We start from the raw sequence: 22,271 nt of genomic DNA, 5'->3' as shown, positions 1-22,271 counted from the left end.
AACTAGCCTACCTGGTTAAATAAAGGTGTTCTCAACTAGCCTACCTGGTTAAATAAAGGTGTTCCTAGCCTACCTGGTTAAATAAAGGTGTTCTCAACTAGCCTACCTGGTTAAATAAAGGTGTTCTCAACTAGCCTACCTGGTTCTCAACTAGCCTACCTGGTTAAATAAAGGTGTTCTCAACTAGCCTACCTGGTTAAATAAAGGTGTTCTCAACTAGCCTACCTGGTTAAAATAAAGGTGTTCTCAACTAGCCTACCTGGTTAAATAAAGGTGTTCTCAACTAGCCTCCTGGTTAAATAAAGGTGTTCTCAACTAGCCTACCTGGTTAAATAAAGGTGTTCTCAACTAGCCTACCTGGTTAAATAAAGGTGTATTCAACTAGCCTCCTGGTTAAATAAAGGTGTTCTCAACTAGCCTACCTGGTTAAATAAAGGTGTTCTCAACTAGCCTACCTGGTTAAATTGTTCTCAACTAGCCTACCTGGTTAAATAAAGGTGTTCTCAACTAGCCTACCTGGTTAAATAAATGTTCTCAACTAGCCTACCTGGTTAAATAAAGGTGTTCAACTAGCCTACCTGGTTAAATAAAGGTGTTCTCAACTTACCTTTAAATAAAGGTGTTCTCAACTAGCCTACCTGGTTAAATAAAGGTGTTCTCAACTCATACCTGGTTAAATAAAGGTGTTCTCAACTAGCCTCCTGGTTGAATAAAGGTGTTCTCAACTAGCCTACCTGGTTAAATAAAGGTGTTCTCAACTAGCCTACCTGGTTAAATAAAGGTGTTCTCAACTAGCCTACCTGGTTAAATAAAGGTGTTCTCAACTAGCCTACCTGGTTAATTGTTCTCAACTAGCCTACCTGGTTAAATAAAGGTGTTCTCAACTAGCCTATGGTTAAAAATATGTTGATTTCCTGGTTAAATGTGAACTAGCAGCTAAATAAAGGTGTTCTCAACTGGCCTACCTGGTTAAACCAACTAGCCTACCTGGTTAAATAAAGGTGTTCTCAACTAGCCTACCTGGTTAAATAAAGGTGGAATAAAACATTTAAAAATAAACATCTTGATTCTACGTTGTGTACAAAACATGAAGAACTCTTTCCATGACATAGACTGACCAGGTGAATCCAGGTGAAAGATAAGATCCCTTATTGATGTCACCTGTTAAACATGACTATTTTATTTAACCTTTATTTAACCTTTATTTTACTAGGCAAGTCAGTTAAGAACAAATTCTTATTTACACTGACGACCAAATCCGTGGGCCAATTGTGCACTGACTAGAATACAGTAATACAAGGAAAAGAGTAAAACAGTATGGAAACATTATTAAAGTGATCAGTGATTCCACGTTATGTACACAGGAGGGCAGCAGCCTCGAAGGTGCAGGGATGAGTAACCGGGTGGTAGCCGGCTGAGTGACATGACTAGCTTCACAGGAAGGGTACTGGTGAAATCAGTTAGATGAATGGGAAGACTGGTTAAAGAAGGATTTCTAAGCCTTGAGACAATTGAGACATGGATTGTGTATGTGTGTAATTCAGAGCTGAATGGGCAGACAAAAGATTGATGTGCCTTTGAACGGGGTATGGTGGCGCCAGGCGAACCGGTTTGAGTGTGTCAAGAACTGTAACCCTGGGTTTTCACATTCAACAGTTTCCTGTTTCAAGAATGGTCACCTCCCAAAGGGTATCCAGCTAACTTGACACAACTGTGGGAAGCATTGAAGTCAACATGGAGCATCCCCACAATGATTTCGACACCTTGTGAGTACATGCCCGAAGACTTGAGGCTGTTCTGATGGGCTAATTGAACTCAATATTAGGAAAGTGTTCCTAATGTTTTATACATTCAGTGTATGTTTAACTCAGATATTTTGTGTATTTTGAATTACATTTGAATGAACCTTTATTTAACTGAGCAAGTCAGTTAAGAACAAATTATTATTTAGAAGGACGGCCTACTCCGGCAAAACCATCTCCTAACCCGGAGGACGCTGGGCCAATTGTGCGCTACCTTATGGGACTCCCGATCACGGCCGGTTGTGATACAGTCCGGGATCAAACCAGGGTCTGTCTCCTCTCTGCGATGTCGTGCCTTAGACTTCTGCGCCACTGAGAGCAGTGTATATAGTGACATGTGTTCTGCGTGGTCTGAGGCAGTTGGTAAATGACAAGCGTTTAAGTTCAACTTTAGTCTGGTTTTGGGAAACAGATCTGAGATTTAACAATGCTCCTATGAAGGTTCAACAATGAATTTAGCCTTAAGATGCTTTTGGGGCTGGGCCCAGAAGGTAATTGTCAGATTGTGTTCTGTTTCATCTGTGCTGATGATCAGATACAGAGAAGACCAGACTGGTTCCTCAGTACAGTATCATCAGTGGAGCACAATAAATTCTCTCAGGCCAATGTCAACTGATCTGTAGTCCTCTGCTGGCCACCTTCCCAGAGATCATGGACCAATCGGACCTGCTGGATGCCCTGAGGGTAAATTCCGTTGCCGGATCGACAGCTCATCTCAGCACCCCTGATAAAATGCAATTCAGACCCAATTTTCAGGAATCAGTGGGCTCTTTTATAGACTTATTGGCTAGCTACAGTGTATTTACTATAATGTTGCATCATCCCCCTGACTGAATTGTTTTTCTGTTCAGAAGTCTTGGTTGGAGGCTGAGAGCAATGAAGAGATCTGAAAAGGTAAGCAAATCCTTAGAGCAGAACTTTCTGAACATTCAGACACAGATGAAGCCTAATCCTGGACGGAAGTATTTTTGATTGAGATTCTCCATTTTAAAGTGCTTTTTAGTGTGAATGAAACCAGCCCTTATGTATTTTTCTGGTGGTTATAACAGGAAGCTATTTTTTGTGGCACTGCTGAACTGGCTTGTTCTGTGGGTGTGTGTTTTGTGTGATGGTGGATTTACGTGTGTGTGTGGGTTTTTCAGAGGGACCTACCTCTGCTGAAGAGGAAGTTTGTGAGGGTATACATGGACAACATCTATCCTCTCCTCTACTCGGCTGACCTGCCCCCTCCTCGCTGGGCTGATGAGATGGTGGAGAACCAGCGGGCACGAGTCATCTTCAACAGTTCCCTAGAACCATTCCACACACACACCCCGGACAGCCCCCTGGTACCAAGCCTTTGACATCTCACAGCTCACCTAGACCTCCTCTGCATGGCCCAATAGCAACTGCATTAATCCGTCTGTTTCCAGAGTTATTTATTCAAAATGATAAACTGGGTGGTTCGAGCCCTGAATGCTGATTGGCTGACAGCAGCGGTATATCAGAGTTACCATGGGTATGACAGAACTGTTGGTAACCAGTTTATAATAGCAATAAGGCACCTGTTGTGGTGTATGGCCAATATACCACGGCTAAGGGCTTTATACAGGCTCTCCACGTGGCTCCTTGCTTAAGAACATCATATTCAAATCAAATCAAATCAAATCAAATTTATTTATATAGCCCTTCGTACATCAGCTGATATCTCAAAGTGCTGTACAGAAACCCAGCCTAAAACCCCAAACAGCAAACAATGCAGGTGTAAAAGCACGGTGGCTAGAAAAACTCCCTAGAAAGGCCAAAACCTAGGAAGAAACCTAGAGAGGAACCGGGCTATGTGGGGTGGCCAGTCCTTCTGGCTGTGCCGGGTGAGATTATAACAGAACATGACCAAGATGTTCAAATGTTCATAAATGACCAGCATGGTCGAATAATAATAAGGCAGACAGTTGAAACTGGAGCAGCAGCACAGTCAGGTGGACTGGGGACAGCAAGGAGCCATCATGTCAGGTAGTTCTGGGGCACGGTCCTAGGGCTCATCCTCCGAGAGAGATTAGAAATATATTTGGCTAGTCCTCTTTTGGCTGTGCCTGGAGATTATAACAGAACGTGGCCAAGATGTTCAAATGTTCATAAATGACCAGCATGGTTGAATAATAGTAAGGCAGAACAGTTGAAACTGGAGCAGGAGCATGGCCAGGTGGACTGGGGACAGCAAGGAGTCCTCATGTCAGGTAGTCCTGGGACATGGTCCTAGGGCCCAGGCCAGTTGAAACTGGAGCAGCAGCATGGCCAGGTGGACTGGGGACAGCAAGGAGTCATCATGTCAGGTAGTCCTTGGTCCTAGGGCTCAGTCCTCCGAGAGAGAAAACTAGAGAAGGAGAGAATTAGAGAACGCACACTTAGATTCACACAGGACACCGAATAGGACAGAGAAGTACAGATATAACAAACTGACCCTAGGCCCCGACACATAAACTACTGCAGCATAAATACTGGAGGCTGAGACAGGAGGGGTCAGGAGACACTGTGGCCCCATCCGAGAACCCCGGACAGGGCCAAACAGGAAGGATATAACCCCACCCACTTTGCCAAAGCACAGCCCCCACACCACTAGAGGGATATCTTCAACCACCAACTTACCATCCTGAGACAAGGCCGTATAGCCCACAAAGATCTCCGCCACGGTACAACCCAGAACAGACAGGCCGACCACAACAGTGAATCAACCCACCCAGGTGACGCACCCCCAGGGACGGCATATTGGCCATATACCACATCCCCTCTGGCATTATTGCTTAGTTATGTGTCACTATTTAGTTTTGTATTTTTCTATATTTATAATAAACTATAATAGATGACATTGGTCGTCATCCTCTATTTTTTACTCAGATGTTTAAAATACAGTCCCAGAAAGTACCAGTGCTTTGTGTAGAGTGCATTATTGCAAACATCCACTAATAAGTAATGGCATTTACACACACACACACACACACACACACACACACACACACACACACACACACACACACACACACACACACACACACACACACACACACACACACACACACACACACACACACACACACACACACACACACACCACACCTTCACTCTTATGAAACTATAATGTACTGTATGGACCTGGTGTCAGAGCCTGGTAATAGAAGTGATATGAGATTATGCACGACAGACAGGCTGTGATATTCACTCACATTGATATGGTTAGGCAAATAGTTGGCTCCAAGAAAAGTTCAAACATTTCCCATTGTGCAGTTGCTCTGGAATGTGTGGTGATACCTGATGCAAGACATTTCACATAAGGCATTATGAACAGATTTTTTTTTATGTGTGGGTGTGGTTATAAGGTGTGTTTTCTTTTTCCTTGGGAAATTTAGGCCCACAGTCTAACCCTTTGCCTTGCCTAGCTGAGTAAGAGGTAATTACGACAACAACAAGCGAGATGCAAACCTCTCCCTCTTAGTCACAATGGTGTACAACGCTAAAGGAAAAACACTGCCTTTCTCCCCAATGTCCTCTTGGATGCAGGACATGTGAAAGTAACTTGCAAAACAGGTGAAGGACTTACGGCGCCTTCGGAAAGTATTCAGACCACTTGACTTTTTCCACGTTTTGTTACATTACAGCCTTATTCTAAAATGGATGAAATTGTTTTTGTCCTTCTTTTCTACACACAATACCCCATAATGACAAAGCAAAAATAGTTTTTTTGAAAAAAATGAAAAATCACATTTACGTAAGTATTCAGATCCTTTACTCAGTACTTTGTTGAAGCACCTTTGGCAGTGATTACAGCCTCAAGTCTTCCTGGGTTTGACACTACAAGCTTAGCACACCTGCCACTGAAAAGCATCTCCACAGCATGATGCTGCCACCACCATGCTTCACAGTAGGGATGCTGCCATGTTTACTCCAGACGTGACTCTTGGCATTCAGGCCAAACAGTTCAATCTTGGCTTCATCAGACCAGAGAATCTTGTTTCTCATGGTCTGAGAGTTTTTAGGTGCCTTTTGGCAAACTCCAAGTGGGCAATCGCGCCTTTTACTGAGGAGTGGCTTCCGTCTGGCAAACTCTACCATAAAGGCCTGATTGGTGGAGTGCTGCAGAGATGTTTGTCCTTCTGGAAGGTTCTCCCATCTCCACAGAGGAGCTCTAGAGCTCTGTCACAGTGACCATCGGGTTAAATCGTCACTTCCCTGACCAAAGCCTTTCTCCCCCAATTGCTGAGTTTGGCCGGGCGGCCAGCTCTAGGAAGAGTCTTGGTGGTTCCACCTTATCCATTTTCATCCAGATTTTTGCAAGTGATTGATGACAACGGTTACTTTTCAGATGTGATGTGAGCCACACTGGACCTCCCGCCTACATAAAGATGAAGGATCTCAATTTGATCCAGTTTGCTACGGAATAATCATGCAGCAACAGGAAATGTGAATTATTATGTGGATTATAATTAACAGACATTTATGTTGATACATTTTTTTGTTAGTGCAAATGAAGTCGGAAATTACAAACTTTAGAATACTTTTTTATGCTGAAATACACTACAAGTTTGCATTTCCTGCTTTTCTTCAAAACAAAATAGTGATCAAATTCAGATCCTACATCTGTACACAAGCTGACACAACCAACTGGTATTTCAATGTAATGAAGAAATAAAACGACAAGAGAAAGACTGGAGGACGAGGAACAGGTGTGGGTTAAGGAAGCAGGGCTTTAAATCAGAAGTGTTTAGGTCACAGGTCTCACTTTAGGGAGAACTGTGTTTGGCACACACCCACATCAACAAAACGCCAACACACAGGTAGACCTTGACACTTTGGGAATATGGCTTCCAGCACCTCCAGTAACCCTCTGCCCAGTGGCACCAGTGTTTTCACCACTGTTCCAGACCTCTTCTTCATCCCTGAGTTTGTGAGTACAAACAAATCAAATAAGTGTTCTGCTCTGAGTTGTGACTGGACTACTGGCATTGCTCTTTACTCTAGAAATATTATTTACTCTAATGCCCTTCACATTTATCAGAGGGAGATAAGACATTTGATTGTTCAAGGTAATATTTGGGTATGAATGCATGATGTAATTCAGAGTGCACTGAGAGGAGTATTACTTTAGAGTGGTAGACACTGTGTGTAGACTCATACCAAGCACTTCTTTGATTGCTGCAGGTATTGCTTGTGGTTGAAACTATGTGTGATAATGGACTTTTCCTGGCTAAATAAATGTTGGTTCATTTCCGCTGGTAATTATTGCCATAATATTTGAAAATATGTTGATTTCTGGTTTGTGAATATCAGCTAAATCCTTATCTGAAACCAAACTATGGTTATGGCATGATCCGCACTTTATCCAAACACCATTCATCCTCTCTTTACTGGCATGTTTGTTGAAGGAGGGGGTCGAATGTGTGTGTGAGTTTAGAAATGACTATGTACGACGGAGTGCCAGATTCTCTATAGTGAAATTGTGGAAGTGGTATCTAGTAACTAATCAAAAGGCGTATGATTATGGATGTTTTTGACGGAGGTAAAGATAACATAGAACTCATAACTGTTAGCCTACTGACTGTTGCATGCACTAGCTGTCACAGCCATTACCTGGTGAAATGTTCTATGCAAATGGTTGAACCCCTGACGAAATTAGCTTTAGTAAGTTAAAGCTATCAGACCTTGCCTAGAGGTGCATGTTTACTTACCCTGTTACTGTGGCCTGCTCTCTGTGGTCTTACCACAACACATGGACTGACATTATTGGGGTGACGTTAAGAAGTGGATGGCTGATTGAACCATCAAATCCCATGACTAACAACTTGTCAACTAAATGCATTGATGTTTACATTATGACAGTACGTGTTCTGTGTTCTCTCTCTCTCTCTCTCTCTCTCTCTCTCTCTCTCTCACTCTCTCTCTCTCTCCCTCTCTCTCACTCTCTCTCCTGTGTGTGTGTGTGCATGTGCGCGTGCGCGTGTGTGTGGCAGATATTCGGAGGTCTGGTGTGGACTCTGGTGGCCTCCACAAAAGTGCTGATTGCGAATCCTCAGGGCTGGGTGATGTTTGTCTCTGTGTTCTGCTTCATCTTCACTACCCTGTGGTTCCTCATCTTCATCAGTGGAGCCAATAAGAGCAGCATCTGGCCTACACTGGTGAGTCTGAGAGACATTCATACAGCCATCTTTGATAAAAGTGATTTACTCAAAAAGGAAAAAGGAAAATGGAACAGATTTTCTTCCCATCCTAAATGTCTAATCAAAAAGAATGATGATGATGACGATGGTGATGATGATGATGATGAGAGTATAATGAACATTCTGTCTATTGAATGACTGTAGTGTTATAACAGGTAGTATAACAGGATGATGACTAACTATCATGTTGCTTCTCTCTCTCTCTCTCTCTCTCTCTCTCTCTCTCTCTCTCTCTCTCTCTCTCTCTCTCTCTCTCTCTCTCTCTCTCTCTCTCTCTCTCTCTCTCTCTCTCTCTCTCTCTCTCTCTCTCTCTTCAGGATGTTGTGTATCATTCCCTTGCAGCCTTCTTCTACCTCAGTGCAGCAGTGGTACAGGCCTACATCACCATTAGTCTGAAATCAGTTACCAGTACTTTCTTCAAAGAATACCAATTGGATATTGCTGCAGTGGTAGGTTCCTTCACTCCTGTGATTCAAACAAAGTGTTCTTCAACTGAAGCTTACTGCATGTTCTAGTGGTCCATCCCACTCCTCACCTTTCTGTATCTTGTATTTTTCCTGTAGGTGATGTGTTATGTGGTGACTCTGCTCTACGCCCTCCATGCCATCTTAAATAATAATAAATAATATATGCCATTTAGCTGACGCTTTTATCCAAAGCCTTACAGTCATGTGTGCATACATTCTACATCTTCTCTACGATGAGATGGAAGAGTTCCTCATGAAGACCAACATCCACAAGACAACAGACAATGGGGCAACAGACATTAGCGAAGGCTTTGATATGACATCAATTGTAATCTATACATATTCAAATATTTTTCTAGATTATTTTCTTCCTGTAAACCAATTTGGAGTGAAATGGATGTACAATATAAATATATTTTATATTTAACCAAGTGCCTGTTTCAGATGCTGAGATAGAATAAATTGATTATATAATAGTTTTTCCAGGTGTAGCAAAAACTATTACAACAATGTTCAATAAAAATGCTGATGTGAAGCATTTTGTTATGGTAGGGTAGACCTATTAGATGAACATAGGAACTGAAGAGGTCTTGGTGGCTGCTCTCGTGAAAATTGTATACGCTATCACCAGAACATAGTGTAGAGGCAAACAAAGGACTGAATTCCTCAGCAATGCATTTTCCACACACAGTTTCTGTTGTCATTTTCTTGAACAAAAAGGTCAACATGTAGTCTTATTTGTGTAGGGTGTGTCCAGTTGGCAAAAGGTGGACTGCCTACCACAATGCCGCAGCAGTCACCTGTCGCTCCGTTAGTTCACTGTAGTAGTTGAAAGCAAATAGTAGGCATAGCGCATTGATTGCAGAGTATGCAGCCTAGCCTATGGCATTCATTTGTTATGCTACAGAAATTACAAGGAATTTAGAATAGTATGGAAGGCTTTAGGGGGCGGACAGGGAACAGAAACACAACGGCCCATTTTCTTCCCTTATTATCCAGATACTGATCATTTTAAGCAACACATCCAGGTTAGACAGGCCCACTATGCAAAAATTGGACCAGGCCTTCTGTTATTAGCTAGAAATGCCAGATGGCCAGTCTACCCCAGCCTTCAGGGCTCCCAAGTGACGCAGCGGTCTAAGGCACTGCATCTCAGTGCAAGAGGTGTCACTACAGTCCCTGGTTCAAATCCAGACTGAATCACATCCAGCCGTGATCGGGCATCGCGTAATTGGCCCAGTGACATCTGGGTTTGGCTGAGGTAGGCCATCATTGTAAATAAGAATTTGTTCTTAATTGACTTGCCTAGTTAAATAAAGGTTTAAAATGAAGGCTGCTGAACAACATGGTAAAACACACATTACATAGTAATAACCTATGCCTTACTTGTTTCTTTGGAAAAGCACCACACCAACAGTTTGTCAATGAAGCGTCGGCTGATAATATGTTGTGGTGGATGTCCTCACAATGAAACTTTATTCCACTCTTTATTTATTCCACATGTAGGCATGATCTCTTTCATTTTTGTAACTGTTGCTACAAATATGATGCATGATCATTCGTGCCATTCGTGCCTGATCATTCCATAAGAGGCAGATGCCACTTATCTAAGTGTTACATCACAGAAGGAATGCAATCATTCTTTGGTGACAACAAAATACATAAATTCTGTCTCTTTTTTTGTACTATTTTTTTTTTTTTTTGTACTGTTTTTTGTAATATGTTCTGCAGTACAAGTTGCTTTTGTACTGTAGACTTTAAATACTTTAAATATAAATATATAAAACTAATGAATTATTGTTAAATCTGCATTTGCCACCTGCAAGAAACCCAGTAAACATCACGTCACATCTCTCTCTTCATCTCAAAGTTGTCTCCTAGAGAATGCTTCAACACCCTAGAGTATGTGTGAAACTCATTCCACGGAGGGCCGAGTGCCTGCGGGTTTTCGCTTGATCGATGAATGAAGGTCAGTGATTAGTTAAAAACTCCCTCAAATGGTTGTCTAGTTCCTAATTGGACACAAACTGAAAGGAGGAACCAAAGACAAGCAGACACTCTGCTTGATGAGTTTGATGAGTTCGACACCCCTTCTCCAAAGTCTAAGCCAGGAAGAAGGAATTGTAATGTCAGAATCATTTTCTTAATCTCAAGGCAGTCTCTCAAAGAAATATAAATTGTCCTTATTTTAGAACTTTACTGAACAAAAATATAATGGCCGCATGCAACAATTTCAAGGATTTTACTGAATTACAGTTAATTTATTGAAATCAGTCAGTTGAAATGAATTCCTTGGGCCCTAACCTATGGATTTCACAAGACTGGGAATACAGACATGCATCTGTTGGTCAAGCTACGTTATAAAAAATGTAGGGTCGTGGATCAGAAAACCAGTCAGTATCTGTTGTGACCTTATGCAACACGCTGTCGTACATGTCGATCCAGAGCATCCCAAACATGCTCAATGGGTGATATGTCTGATGAGTATGCAGGCCATGGAAGACCAGTAACATTTTCAGCTTCCAAGAATTGTATACAGATCCTTGCAACATGGGGCCGTGCATTATCATATTGAAACATGAGGTGATTGCAGCAGATGAATGGTACAACAATGGGCCTTGGGATCTTGTTACTGTATTTCTGTGCATTCAAATTGACATCAATAAAATATAATTGTGTTTGTTGTCTGTAGCTTATGCCTGGCCATACCAAATCCACACCACCACCATGGGGCATTGATGAATGCACTCTGTTTACAACGTTGACATCAGCAAACAGCTCACTCACACGACGCCATACATGTAGTCTGCGGTTGTGAGACTTGTTGGACATACTGCCAAATGATCTGAAACGACATTGGAGGCGGTTTAGGGTAGAGAATTGGACATTCAATTCTCTGTAAACGCTCTGGTGGATATTCCTGCAGTCAGCATTCCAATTGCACGATCCCTCAAAATGTGAGACATCTATGGCATTGTGTTGTGTGACAAAACTGCACAGTTTAGTGTCCTGTTATTATCCCCCTGCACAAGGTGCACCTGTGTAATGATAATGCTATTTAATCATATTATTGATATGCCACATCTGTCAGGTGGATGGATTATCTTTGCAAAAGAGAAATGCTCACTAACAGGGATTAAACAAATTTGTGCAAAATACGCTTTGTGTGCGTATTGAAAATCTCTGGGATCTGTCATTTTAGGTCATGAAACATGGGACCAACATTTCACATGTTGCGTTAAATTTTTTGTTCAGGGTACTAATATGTGAATAGACTAAAGAGGGACAAAGTAAGTTCACTATTGCTTTCACCTCTCCAGCCATAACAAAGCAGTCGTCCCCTAGCAGAGTAACTGAGGACCATTGGGACACAACTTGATGCCATTCCAAGTCAATGAAGGCTTCAGCAGACCTTTGTAGTAGGTATGGACTGGATTGTTGTGCTTAGATGTTATTGAGCAGGCTGGTGTGGTTGTGTGTGCGTGTGTGTGTGTCTCTGTGTGTGTGTGTGTGCTTGCGTGAGAGTGTTTAAGTGGCTAAATTAATAGCAGAGTGTGTGTTTTATAAGTTTGTCAGTATGCGTGTCTATTAATGTGATTTTGTGTGAGATAGTGTGTGCCTAATGGTCTCTTTGTATCTCTCCAGGACTTTGCGTACCATTGACTGGCAGCCTTCCCCTACCCTCAGTGTATCAAAAGCCCTGGCGAAGGTCACCACTCATTTTAAATAAGATACAGCCATCTTGAAAAACTACCAGATAGACATTGCTGCTGTGGTAAGTGCTACACAGATACCAGTGCTTAGAAAGAGCTGAATTAATATTCCTTTGAAGAAATATCAGACAAATTCAATTTACTGATACTTTGTTGAGAGCATTATTAACATTATAACGGCAATGACTGAGATACATAGCTACAGTATCTGTGCATTGTTGGGAAGGTAAGTAAGCATTTGACTGTTAGTCTACACCTGTTGTTTACAAAGCATGTGATGAATACAATTTGATTTGATTTGTGTGTTTCTGTATAGTTTGTGAGGCTCAGAAAACGTGTCTTGGACTTCTCTCAGGTGTTTTCCTACATGGCCACATTGTTATCTTTCCTCCATTTCCTCCTGTCATCCATTCGGTGGAATGCCTTTTGATGACGAGTTATCTGAATGTGTGAGCAATGTGTCATCAATCAAGAGGCGTAAGTTACAATCAACCTCTTTGTTCTCCTACCCCAAAATCATAGATTTGAACCAGAGGCACAAAACCAGACATTTTAATAAATGGTTTGCATAGATATGTTAAGGAATGTCTCATTAAGTTTTATTATTGATATGCCATCTTGTCACATACTGTAATCAATGGGTGATCTCTGTATGCCTGTAATTATTTTAGTAAAATGACACTATGATTGATCATGACTTACCTAACACCTACTATCTAGGCACCCCATCTTCTCCCATCACTTTTTATACGATTTGTATACCATCTATTTATATGTACTCGTCAAAAGTTGTAGAATACTGTCGTGGAAATTTCCTTAATTACCAAATGATGAGAGAGCAAATCCCACACCAGTCAGAGTTATGCTTAATCTTCACCTTTAACTTCTTGCGACTCGAAACCCGTATCCGGGAGCGTAATCATAGTCTCAAGCTCATTACCATAACACAATGTTTCCTATTCATGAAAATCGCAAATGAAATGAAATAAATATATTGAAACACAAGCTTAGCCTTTTGTTAACAACACTGTCATCTCAGATTTTCAAAATATGCTTTTCAACCAAAGCTACACAAGCATTTGTGTAAGAGTATTGATAGCCTAGCATAGCATTAAGCCTAGCATTCAGCAGGCAACATTTTCACAAAAACAAGAAAAGCATTCAAATAAAATCATTTACCTTTGAAGAACTTCGGATGTTTTTAATGACGAGACTCTCAGTTATATAGCAAATGTTCATTTTTTCCCAAAATATTATTTGTGTAGGAGAAATAGCTACGTTTTGTTCATCACGTTTGGCTAAGAAAACCCCCCAAAAATGCAGTCACTACAACGCAGAACTTATTGAACTTATTGAAAATATTGCAGCTGGAGATTACGCAATAATTGAGACGGAGGACACCAGGCGACCACCTGGTAGATGTTGTCTCTTATGGGCAATCCTCCAATGATATGCCTACAAATACGTCACAATGCTGCAGACACCTTGGGGAAAACGTGGAAAACGTAAGCTGACTCCTAGCTCCTCCACAGCCATATAAGGAGTCATTGCCATGAGGCGGTTTCAAAAAATGTGGCACTTCCTGATTGGATTTTTATCTGTTTTTTTTCTGTAACATCAGTTTTGTGGCACTCACAGACAATATCTTTGCAGTTTTGGAAACGTCAGAGTGTTTTCTTTCCAAAGCTGTCAATTATATGCATAGTCGAGCATCTTTTCGTGACAAAATATCTTGTTTAAAACGCGAACTTTTTTCATCCAAAAATTAAAATAGCGCCCCCTATATCCAAGAAGTTAATAATATATCATTTATTTTCAGCAAGACAATGACCTAACACACCTCCAGGCTGTGTAAGGGCTATTTGACCAAGAAGGAGAGTGATGGAGTGGTGCATCAGAAGACCTGGACTTCACAATCACCTGACCTCAACCCAATTCAGATGGTTTGGGATGAGTTGGACCGCAGACTGAAGGGAAAGCAGCCAACAAGAGCTCTGTCACATTCGTTATAAGGATCGGACCAAGGCGCAGCGTGTTATGCGTACATTCTTATTTATTAAAAGAATGAACACTGAACAAACTAACAAATTAACAAAATGAACCATGAAGCTATACAAACGAGTGCTGACAGGCAATTACACATAGACAAGATCCCACAAACACCAAAGGGAAATGTCTACCTAAATATGATCCCCCATCAGAGACAACGATAAACAGCTGTCTCTGATTGGGAACCATATCAGGCCACCCTAGACATACAAAAACCCCTAGACAATACAAAAACTAGCGTACCCACCCTAGTCACACCCTGACCTAACCAAAATATAAAGAAAACAGCGATATCCACCCTCCCCGGACCATGGATCATTGTCGGAGGCTCTGGACTGCGGATCATCACCGAATGCCTCGGAGACCCCGGACTGGGGGGAGATATCTCAGGTCAGGGCGTGACAAGCTCAGCATACACTTTTCTGTTTACTACATGATTCCATATGTTTTATTTCATAGTTTTGATGTATTCACTATTTTTCTACAGTGTTGAAAATAGTAAAAAATAAATTAAATTCCTTGAGTGAGTAGGTGTGTCCAAACTTTTGATACAGTGCCTTGTGAAAGTATTCGGCCCCCTTGAACTTTGCGACCTTTTGCCACATTTCAGGCTTCAAACATAAATATATAAAACTGTATTTTTTTGTGAAGAATCAACAACAAGTGGGACACAATCATGAAGTGGAACGACATTTATTGGATATTTCAAACTTTTTTAACAAATCTAAAAATGAAAAATTGGGTGTGCAAAATTATTCAAAGTTCAAGGGGGCCGAATACTTTCGCAAGGCACTGTATATACTGGTACTGTATATATGTATAGTCGGAAGTTTACATACACTTAGGTTGGTGTCATTAAAATTCGTTTTTCAACCACTCCACACATTTGTTGTTAAAAGTCGAAAAGTCAGTTAGGACATCTACTTTGTGCATGACACAAGTCATTTTTCTAACAATTGTTTACAGACAGATTATTTCACTTTTAATTCACTGTATCACAATTCCAGTGGGTCAGAAGTTTACATACATTAAGTTGACAGTGCCTTTAAACAGCTTGGAGAATTCCCAAAAATGATGTCATGATTTTAGAAACTTCTGATAGGCTAATTGACATAATTTGAGTCAATTGGAGGTGTACCTGTGGATGTATTTCAAGGCATACCTTCAAAATCAGTGCCTCTTTGCTTGACATCATGGGAAAATCAAAAGAAATCAGCCAAGACCTCAGAAAACAAATTGTAGACCTCCAATCATCTGGTTCATCCTTGGGAGCAATTTCCAAACGCCTGAAGATACCATGTTTATCTGTACAAACAATAGAATGCAAGTATTAACACCATGTGACCACGCAGCCATCATACCACTCAGGATTGAGACGTGTTCTGTCTCCTAGAGATGTACTTTGGTGTGAAAAGTGTAAATCAATCCCAGAAAAACAGCAAAGGACCTTGTGAAGATATTGGTACAATAGGTACAAAAGTATCTATATCCACAGTAAAACAAGTCCTATATCGACTTAACTTGAAAGGCCGCTCAGCAAGGAAGAAGCCACTGCTCCAAAACCGCCATAAAAAAAGGCAGAGTACAGTTTGCAACTGCACATGCTCTGACAATATTCCCCAACTCTGAGGATTGGTTTTTCCAGCAGGACAATGCTCCATGCCACACAGCCAGGTCAATCAAGGTGTGGATGGAGGACAGCCAGATCAAGCCCCTGTCATGGCCAGCCCAATCTCCAGACCTGAACCCCATTGAAAACCTCTGGAATGTGATCAAGAGGATGATGGATGGTCACAAGCCATCAAACAATGCCGAGCTGCTTGAATATTTGCTCCAGAAGGGGCATAAAGTCACTCAACATCAATGTGAAAGACTGGTGGAGAGCATGCCAAGACGCATGAAAGCTGTGATTGAAAATCAGGGTTATTCCACCAAATATTGATTTCTGAACTCTTCCTAAGTTAAAACATTAGTATTGTGTTATTTAAAAATGAATATGAACTTATTTTTTTGCATTATTCAAGGTCTGACAACACAGCATATATTTTGTAATTTTGACTAGTTGTCATTTTCTGCAAATAAATGCTCTAAATGACTATGTTTTTATTTGGAATTTGGGAGAAACATTGTCAGTAGTTTATAGAATAAAACAACAATTTTAATTTGACCCAAACACATACCTATAAATAGTAAAACCAGAGAAACTGATGATTTTGCAGTGGTCTGGTAATGGCATTCCTCCTCTTCTGAGGAGGAGGAGTAGCGAGAAGGATCGGAGGACCAATGCGTAGCGTGGTAAGTGTCCATAACGTTTATTTTTAGACATAAACTGAACACTATGAAATACAAAACAATAAATGTGAACATGAACGAAACCGAAACAGTACCGTGTGGCAACAAACACTCACAAGGAAACAAACACCCACAACTCAAAAGTGAAACCCAGGCTACCTAAGTATGATTCTCAATCAGAGACAACTAACGACACCTGCCTCTGATTGAGAACCATACTAGGCTGAACTCAAAACCCCAACATAGAAGAACACACATAGATTGCCCACCCCAACTCACGCCCTGACCATACTAAATACAGACAAAACAAAGGAAATAAAGGTCAGAACGTGACACACATAGACTGCCCACCCCAACTCATGCCCTGACCATACTAAATAAAGACAAAACAAAGGAAATTACAGGCCATGGAGACTCAGATTTTAATCTGTGTTGTAGTTTCTGTTGACTTGTGTTTTGAAAAACAGATATTGTCTCCATCTAATGTTGGGGACAGTCATTATATGGAATGTGTGTGTGTGTGTGTCTGTCACAGGTGGTTGGTGGCACCTTAATTGGGAAGGACGGGCTCATTATAATGTCTGGAAATTAAATAAATGGAATGGTATCGACACAAAAAACACAGTGTTTCCTTGTGCTTGATACTGTTCCATATACTTAATTCCAGTCATTATTATGAGCTGTCCTCCCCTCACCAGCCTCCTGTGTGTGTGTGTGACTGACTGTGTGTGTGTGTGTGTGTGTGTGTGTGTGTGTGTGTGTGTGTGTGTGTGTGTGTGTGTGTGTGTGTGTGTGTGTGTGTGTGTGTGTGTAGGCAGGTAGGGGAAGGGGTATCAGGAAGGGAAAAGAGTTCCTATGTATCAGGAACCAAAGAAGCGGAGGACCATAATCAATGCAGTAATCAATAACAATGTAATACTACAAATAACATAAGGTAGAACAGAAAATAAAAATAAAGGTAATCGACAAGATCCAATACATACCTTTCTTGGTCACATGACCCAATGCGCTGTTTATGATAATAGAAATAATAACATCCACAGTTTTTGGGGGGTGTGCAAAAAGTCATCAATGTGTGCCCAGTGTGATAGGACCTCGATCCTAAATAGGAGTATATCTGATCACTTGTTAATCTCTACAGTTGAGTTTACGTGCGCTAATGTGATTAGCATGAGGTTGAAAGGTCAAAAACAAGGAACTTGAGCTATGAGATGTGATAACATATACAATATATGTACAATATATATACATTTTTTACGTATCACTCATGACTGATAAAAACATATAAATGTTTATCCATAATAAAGACAAACAATAAGCCTGAATATCAGGTGCTAATAGCACCCCCAAGCGGCGGAGATGTCACATAACACATTACACCCGTCCACACCAACCAAAATATTCAGCTGAAAGTCTTTAAAGAACTACTTAGTTTGAATCCTACCATTAGTTCAACCATCAAGTTCAAGACCATATTAAGAGAACACTATTGAAATAAATGCCTGTCTGGCCTGTCTGGCTTAAGAAAGACAGCACTATTGGAAGGATCCCTTTTTGGAGAGCTGTTCATGTCTGAATTAATGCTTCTTCAGACTACAAACTAGAGACTCCCTGCCAAGGGGTTGCCAAGTTGAGGTAAACAGGACACATAATTGTTAATAACTCATAAGTTGACTAAAAGGACCATTAGAGTCTGAAAATAGAGTCAAGGAGAGATAACATGGAAAGTCAGAGTACGGAAAAGTACAGCAGAAATGTATACTTTGACTTTACAACGTCATTCACTGTTTAAAGCTCTTGAGTTCTTTGATGCTATTTTCTTGCTGCATTGTTTTGTTTTCTTGCCGCAAAGTTTTGTTTTCATGATGCTTGTGGAAGGTGGTGACTGTTAGTAGTTGCATACTGGAATGTAGGCGGAAATGAACTGAAAAGCTAAAGCAGCAAGAGCCTCCGGAGCGAGCAGTGGAAAGGATCACTATCACTATAACTGTCATCAAACCATGACATGTACTGACAGCTCCTTCAAAAGCAATAGAACACAACACAAGCCATTTTGTAGAGTTTTTGTAGGTGTTGATCCATTTTTTGTTAGGGCAAATCATGTCAGAAATGTAACACTTTAGAAGCCTTTTTTAAACTCAAATACACGACAAGTTTGCATTTCCTGCTTTTCTTAAAAACAAAATAGTGATCAAATTCAGATCCTACATCTGTACACAAGCTGACACAACCAACTGGTATTTCAATGTAATGAAGAAATAAAACGACAAGAGAAAGACTGGAGGAGGAGGAACAGGTGTGGGTTAAGGAAGCAGGGCTTTAAAAGCAGAAGTGTTTAGGTCACAGGTCTCACTTTAGGGAGAACTGTGTTTGGCACACACCCACATCAACAAAACTCCAACACACAGGTAGACCTTGACACTTTGGGAATATGGCTTCCAGCACCTCCAGTAACCCTCTGCCCAGTGGCACCAGTGTTTTCACCACTGTTCCAGACCTCTTCTTCATCCCTGAGTTTGTGAGTACAAACAAATCAAATAAGTGTTCTGCTCTGAGTTGTGACTGGACTACTGGCATTGCTCTTTACTCTAGAAATATTATTTACTCTAATGCCCTTCACATTTATCAGAGGGAGATAAGACATTTGATTGTTCAAGGTAATATTTGGGTATGAATGCATGATGTAATTCAGAGTGCACTGAGAGGAGTATTACTTTAGAGTGGTAGACACTGTGTGTAGACTCATACCAAGCACTTCTTTGATTGCTGCAGGTATTGCTTGTGGTTGAAACTATGTGTGACAATGGACTTTTCCTGGCTAAATAAATGTTGGTTTATTTCCGCTGGTAATTATTGCCATAGTATTTGAAAATATGTTGGTTTGTGAATATCAGCTAAATCCTTATCTGAAACCAAACTATGGTTATGGCATGATCCACACTTTATCCAAACACCATTCATCCTCTCTTTACTGGCATGTTTGTTGAAGGAGGGGGTCGACTGTGTGTGTGAGTTTGGAAATGACTATGTACGACGAAGTGCCAGATTCTCTATAGTGAAATTGTGGAAGTGGGATCTAGTAACTAATCATGACTATGATTATGGATGTTTTTGACGGATAACATAGAACTCATAACTGTTAACCTACTGACTGTTGCATGCACTAGCTGTCACAGCCATTACCTGGTGAAATGTTCTATGCAAATGGTTGAACCCCTGACGAAATTAGCTTTAGTAAGTTAAAGCTATCAGACCTTGCCTAGAGGTGCATGTTTACTTACCCTGTTACTGTGGCCTGCTCTCTGTGGTCTTACCACAACACATGGACTGACACTATTGGGGTGACGTTAAGAAGTGGATGGCTGATTGAACCATCAAATCCCATGACTAACAACTTGTCAACTAAATGCATTGATGTTTACATTATGACAGTACGTGTTCTGTGTTCTCTCTCTCTCTCTCTCTCTCTCTCTCTCTCTCTCTCTCTCTCTCTCCCTCTCTCTCACTCTCTCTCCTGTGTGTGTGTGTGTGTGTGTGTGTGTGCATGTGCGCATGTGTGTGGCAGATATTCGGAGGTCTGGTGTGGACTCTGGTGGCCTCCACAAAGGTGCTGTTTGCGAACCCTCAGGGCTGGGTGATGTTTGTCTCTGTGTTCTGCTTCATCTTCACTACCCTGTGGTTCCTCATCTTCATCAGTGGAGCCAATAAGAGCAGCATCTGGCCTACACTGGTGAGTCTGAGAGACATTCATACAGCCATCTTTGATAAAAGTGATTTACTCAAAAAGGATGAAAATGACAATGGAACAGATTTTCTTCCCATTATAAATGTCTAATCAAAAAGAATGATGATGATGGTGATGATGACGATGATGATGATGAGAGTATAATGAACATTCTGTCTATTGAATGACTAACTACTCATGTTGCTTCTCTCTCTCTCTCTCTCTCTCTCTCTTCAGGATGTTGTGTATCATTCCCTTGCAGCCTTCTTCTACCTCAGTGCAGCAGTGGTACAGGCCTACATCACCATTAGTCTGAAATCAGTTACCAGTACTTTCTTCAAAGAATACCAATTGGATATTGCTGCAGTGGTAGGTTCCTTCACTCCTGTGATTCAAACAAAGTGTTCTTCAACTGAAGCTTACTGCATGTTCTAGTGGTCCATCCCACTCCTCACCTTTCTGTATCTTGTATTTTTCCTGTAGGTGATGTGTTATGTGGTGACTCTGCTCTACGCCCTCCATGCCATCTTCTCTACGATGAGATGGAAGAGTTCCTCATGAAGACCAGCATCCACAAGACAACAGACAATGGGGCAACAGACAATAGAGAAGGCTTTGATATGACATCAATATGACATCAATTGTAATCTATCTTTATTTCTACATTATTTTCTTCCTGCAAATACCGTAAACCAATTTGGAGTGAAATGCATATACAGTATACATAAAAAGATAAATAAATATATTTTATACTTAACCAAGTGCCTGTTTCAGTTGCTGAGATCGAATTCGATAGAAATTCATGTATTTGTCACATACATATGGTTTGCAGATTTTAATGTGAGTGTAGCAAAATGCTTGTGCTTCTAGTTCTGACAGTGCAGTAATATCTGACAAGTAATCTAACAATTCCCCAACAACTACCTAATACACACAAATCTAAGTAAAGGGATGGAATAATAATATGTACATATAAATATAGGGATGAGCGATGGCCGAGCGGCTTAGGCAAGATATAATACATGGTGTAAGATACAGTATATACAATTGTAAACAATGCATTTTTTTTTAAAGTGGCATTGTTTAAAGTGAATAGTGAGTCTCTATGTAGGCAGCAGCATCTCTGAGTTATTGATTGCTGTTAAGCAGTCTGATGGCCTTGAGATTGAAGCTGTTATTCAGTCTCTCGTTCCCAGATTCGATGCACCTGTACTGGATGGTATGGGAGAAATTCTGTACATAAATATTGTAACACAAGAGAAAGATACACTTTTAGGGTACATTTGCCATTCTGGTAAAATACATTATCAATTGTATAGGACAGGAAGCCAGAGTAAGGCATGAGAGTATGGGACAGCTGGAAACACTAAAAATGCAGACACATAGACACCTAGAATAGCTGGACATACAAAGCTCAGAGGGATATACAAAGGAGGGGGTCAGCCAAATGACCAACTGATGGATTATAGACATCAATCATATATGACAGGGGAGACACATAAGTCTGTTGATCTTAGACAACCATATGAAGAGAAGGCGACACATGGGCGCCAGGACAGCTGGACACACTAAAACTAGAGGTGACACACAGTCCGCTGATCCGAGATAAAAGACACACATACAAAGGGACACATGGAGTTAATTACAGGATCAAAACATAGGCCATAGGATAGAGGGACGTATATTATCTTTAGGTCAAAGCAAGGGTCTTGTCATCATTATAATCTGACGGAAAGCAGATGTGGGCGTTATTGGGCTGAACAAGCAGGATGCACAGATTGGGAGGTAACTGCATTTGCATGGGGGATGGACTGATGATGTATGTATGGATATAAAATGAGAGCGAGAGCTCTGGAAAGGTGTGTGTTCCGCGGACCACGCCGGCTTGTGATACTGTTGTATTAAAAGTCTATTTTGATTTTCACAAAGTTCTTGATTACGTCATAGATACTGATCATTTTAAGCAACACATCCAGGTTAGACAGGCCTGCTAGGCAAAATTGGACCAGGCCTTCTGGCATGAGCTAGAAATGCCA

The 22,271-nt window shown here is 41.0% G+C and overlaps 1 protein-coding gene across 3 annotated transcripts; it reads left to right on the top strand.

Annotated features, from left to right (window-relative positions):
• The first annotated feature begins 6,491 nt into the window (after positions 1-6,491).
• On the top strand, positions 6,492-20,992 carry LOC118369839 (myelin and lymphocyte protein-like). Of its 3 annotated transcripts, XM_052498696.1 has the most exons (5): positions 6,492-6,720; positions 7,784-7,948; positions 8,308-8,439; positions 8,554-8,600; positions 8,684-11,137. In XM_052498696.1, exons 1-5 carry the CDS (start codon positions 6,634-6,636, stop codon positions 8,712-8,714), a joined length of 462 nt encoding a protein of 153 aa, XP_052354656.1. In that variant the 5' UTR covers positions 6,492-6,633; the 3' UTR covers positions 8,715-11,137. The 3 variants fall into 3 exon arrangements, with proteins under 3 accessions (XP_052354656.1, XP_052354655.1, XP_052354654.1); XM_052498695.1 differs by lacking the exons at positions 7,784-7,948; positions 8,308-8,439; positions 8,554-8,600; positions 8,684-11,137 and adding exons at positions 20,077-20,241; positions 20,473-20,604; positions 20,719-20,992 and having other exon boundaries at positions 6,541-6,720; XM_052498694.1 differs by lacking the exons at positions 6,492-6,720; positions 7,784-7,948; positions 8,308-8,439; positions 8,554-8,600; positions 8,684-11,137 and adding exons at positions 18,843-19,029; positions 20,077-20,241; positions 20,473-20,604; positions 20,719-20,992.
• The last annotated feature ends 1,279 nt before the right edge of the window (positions 20,993-22,271 follow it).

This window comes from Oncorhynchus keta, chromosome 36 (assembly GCF_023373465.1).
Source record: "Oncorhynchus keta strain PuntledgeMale-10-30-2019 chromosome 36, Oket_V2, whole genome shotgun sequence".
In the NCBI taxonomy this organism is placed as follows: Eukaryota; Metazoa; Chordata; class Actinopteri; order Salmoniformes; family Salmonidae; genus Oncorhynchus; species Oncorhynchus keta.
Note: the sequence above shows the minus strand (reverse complement) of the source record. Positions and strands in the feature narration are given on the sequence as shown.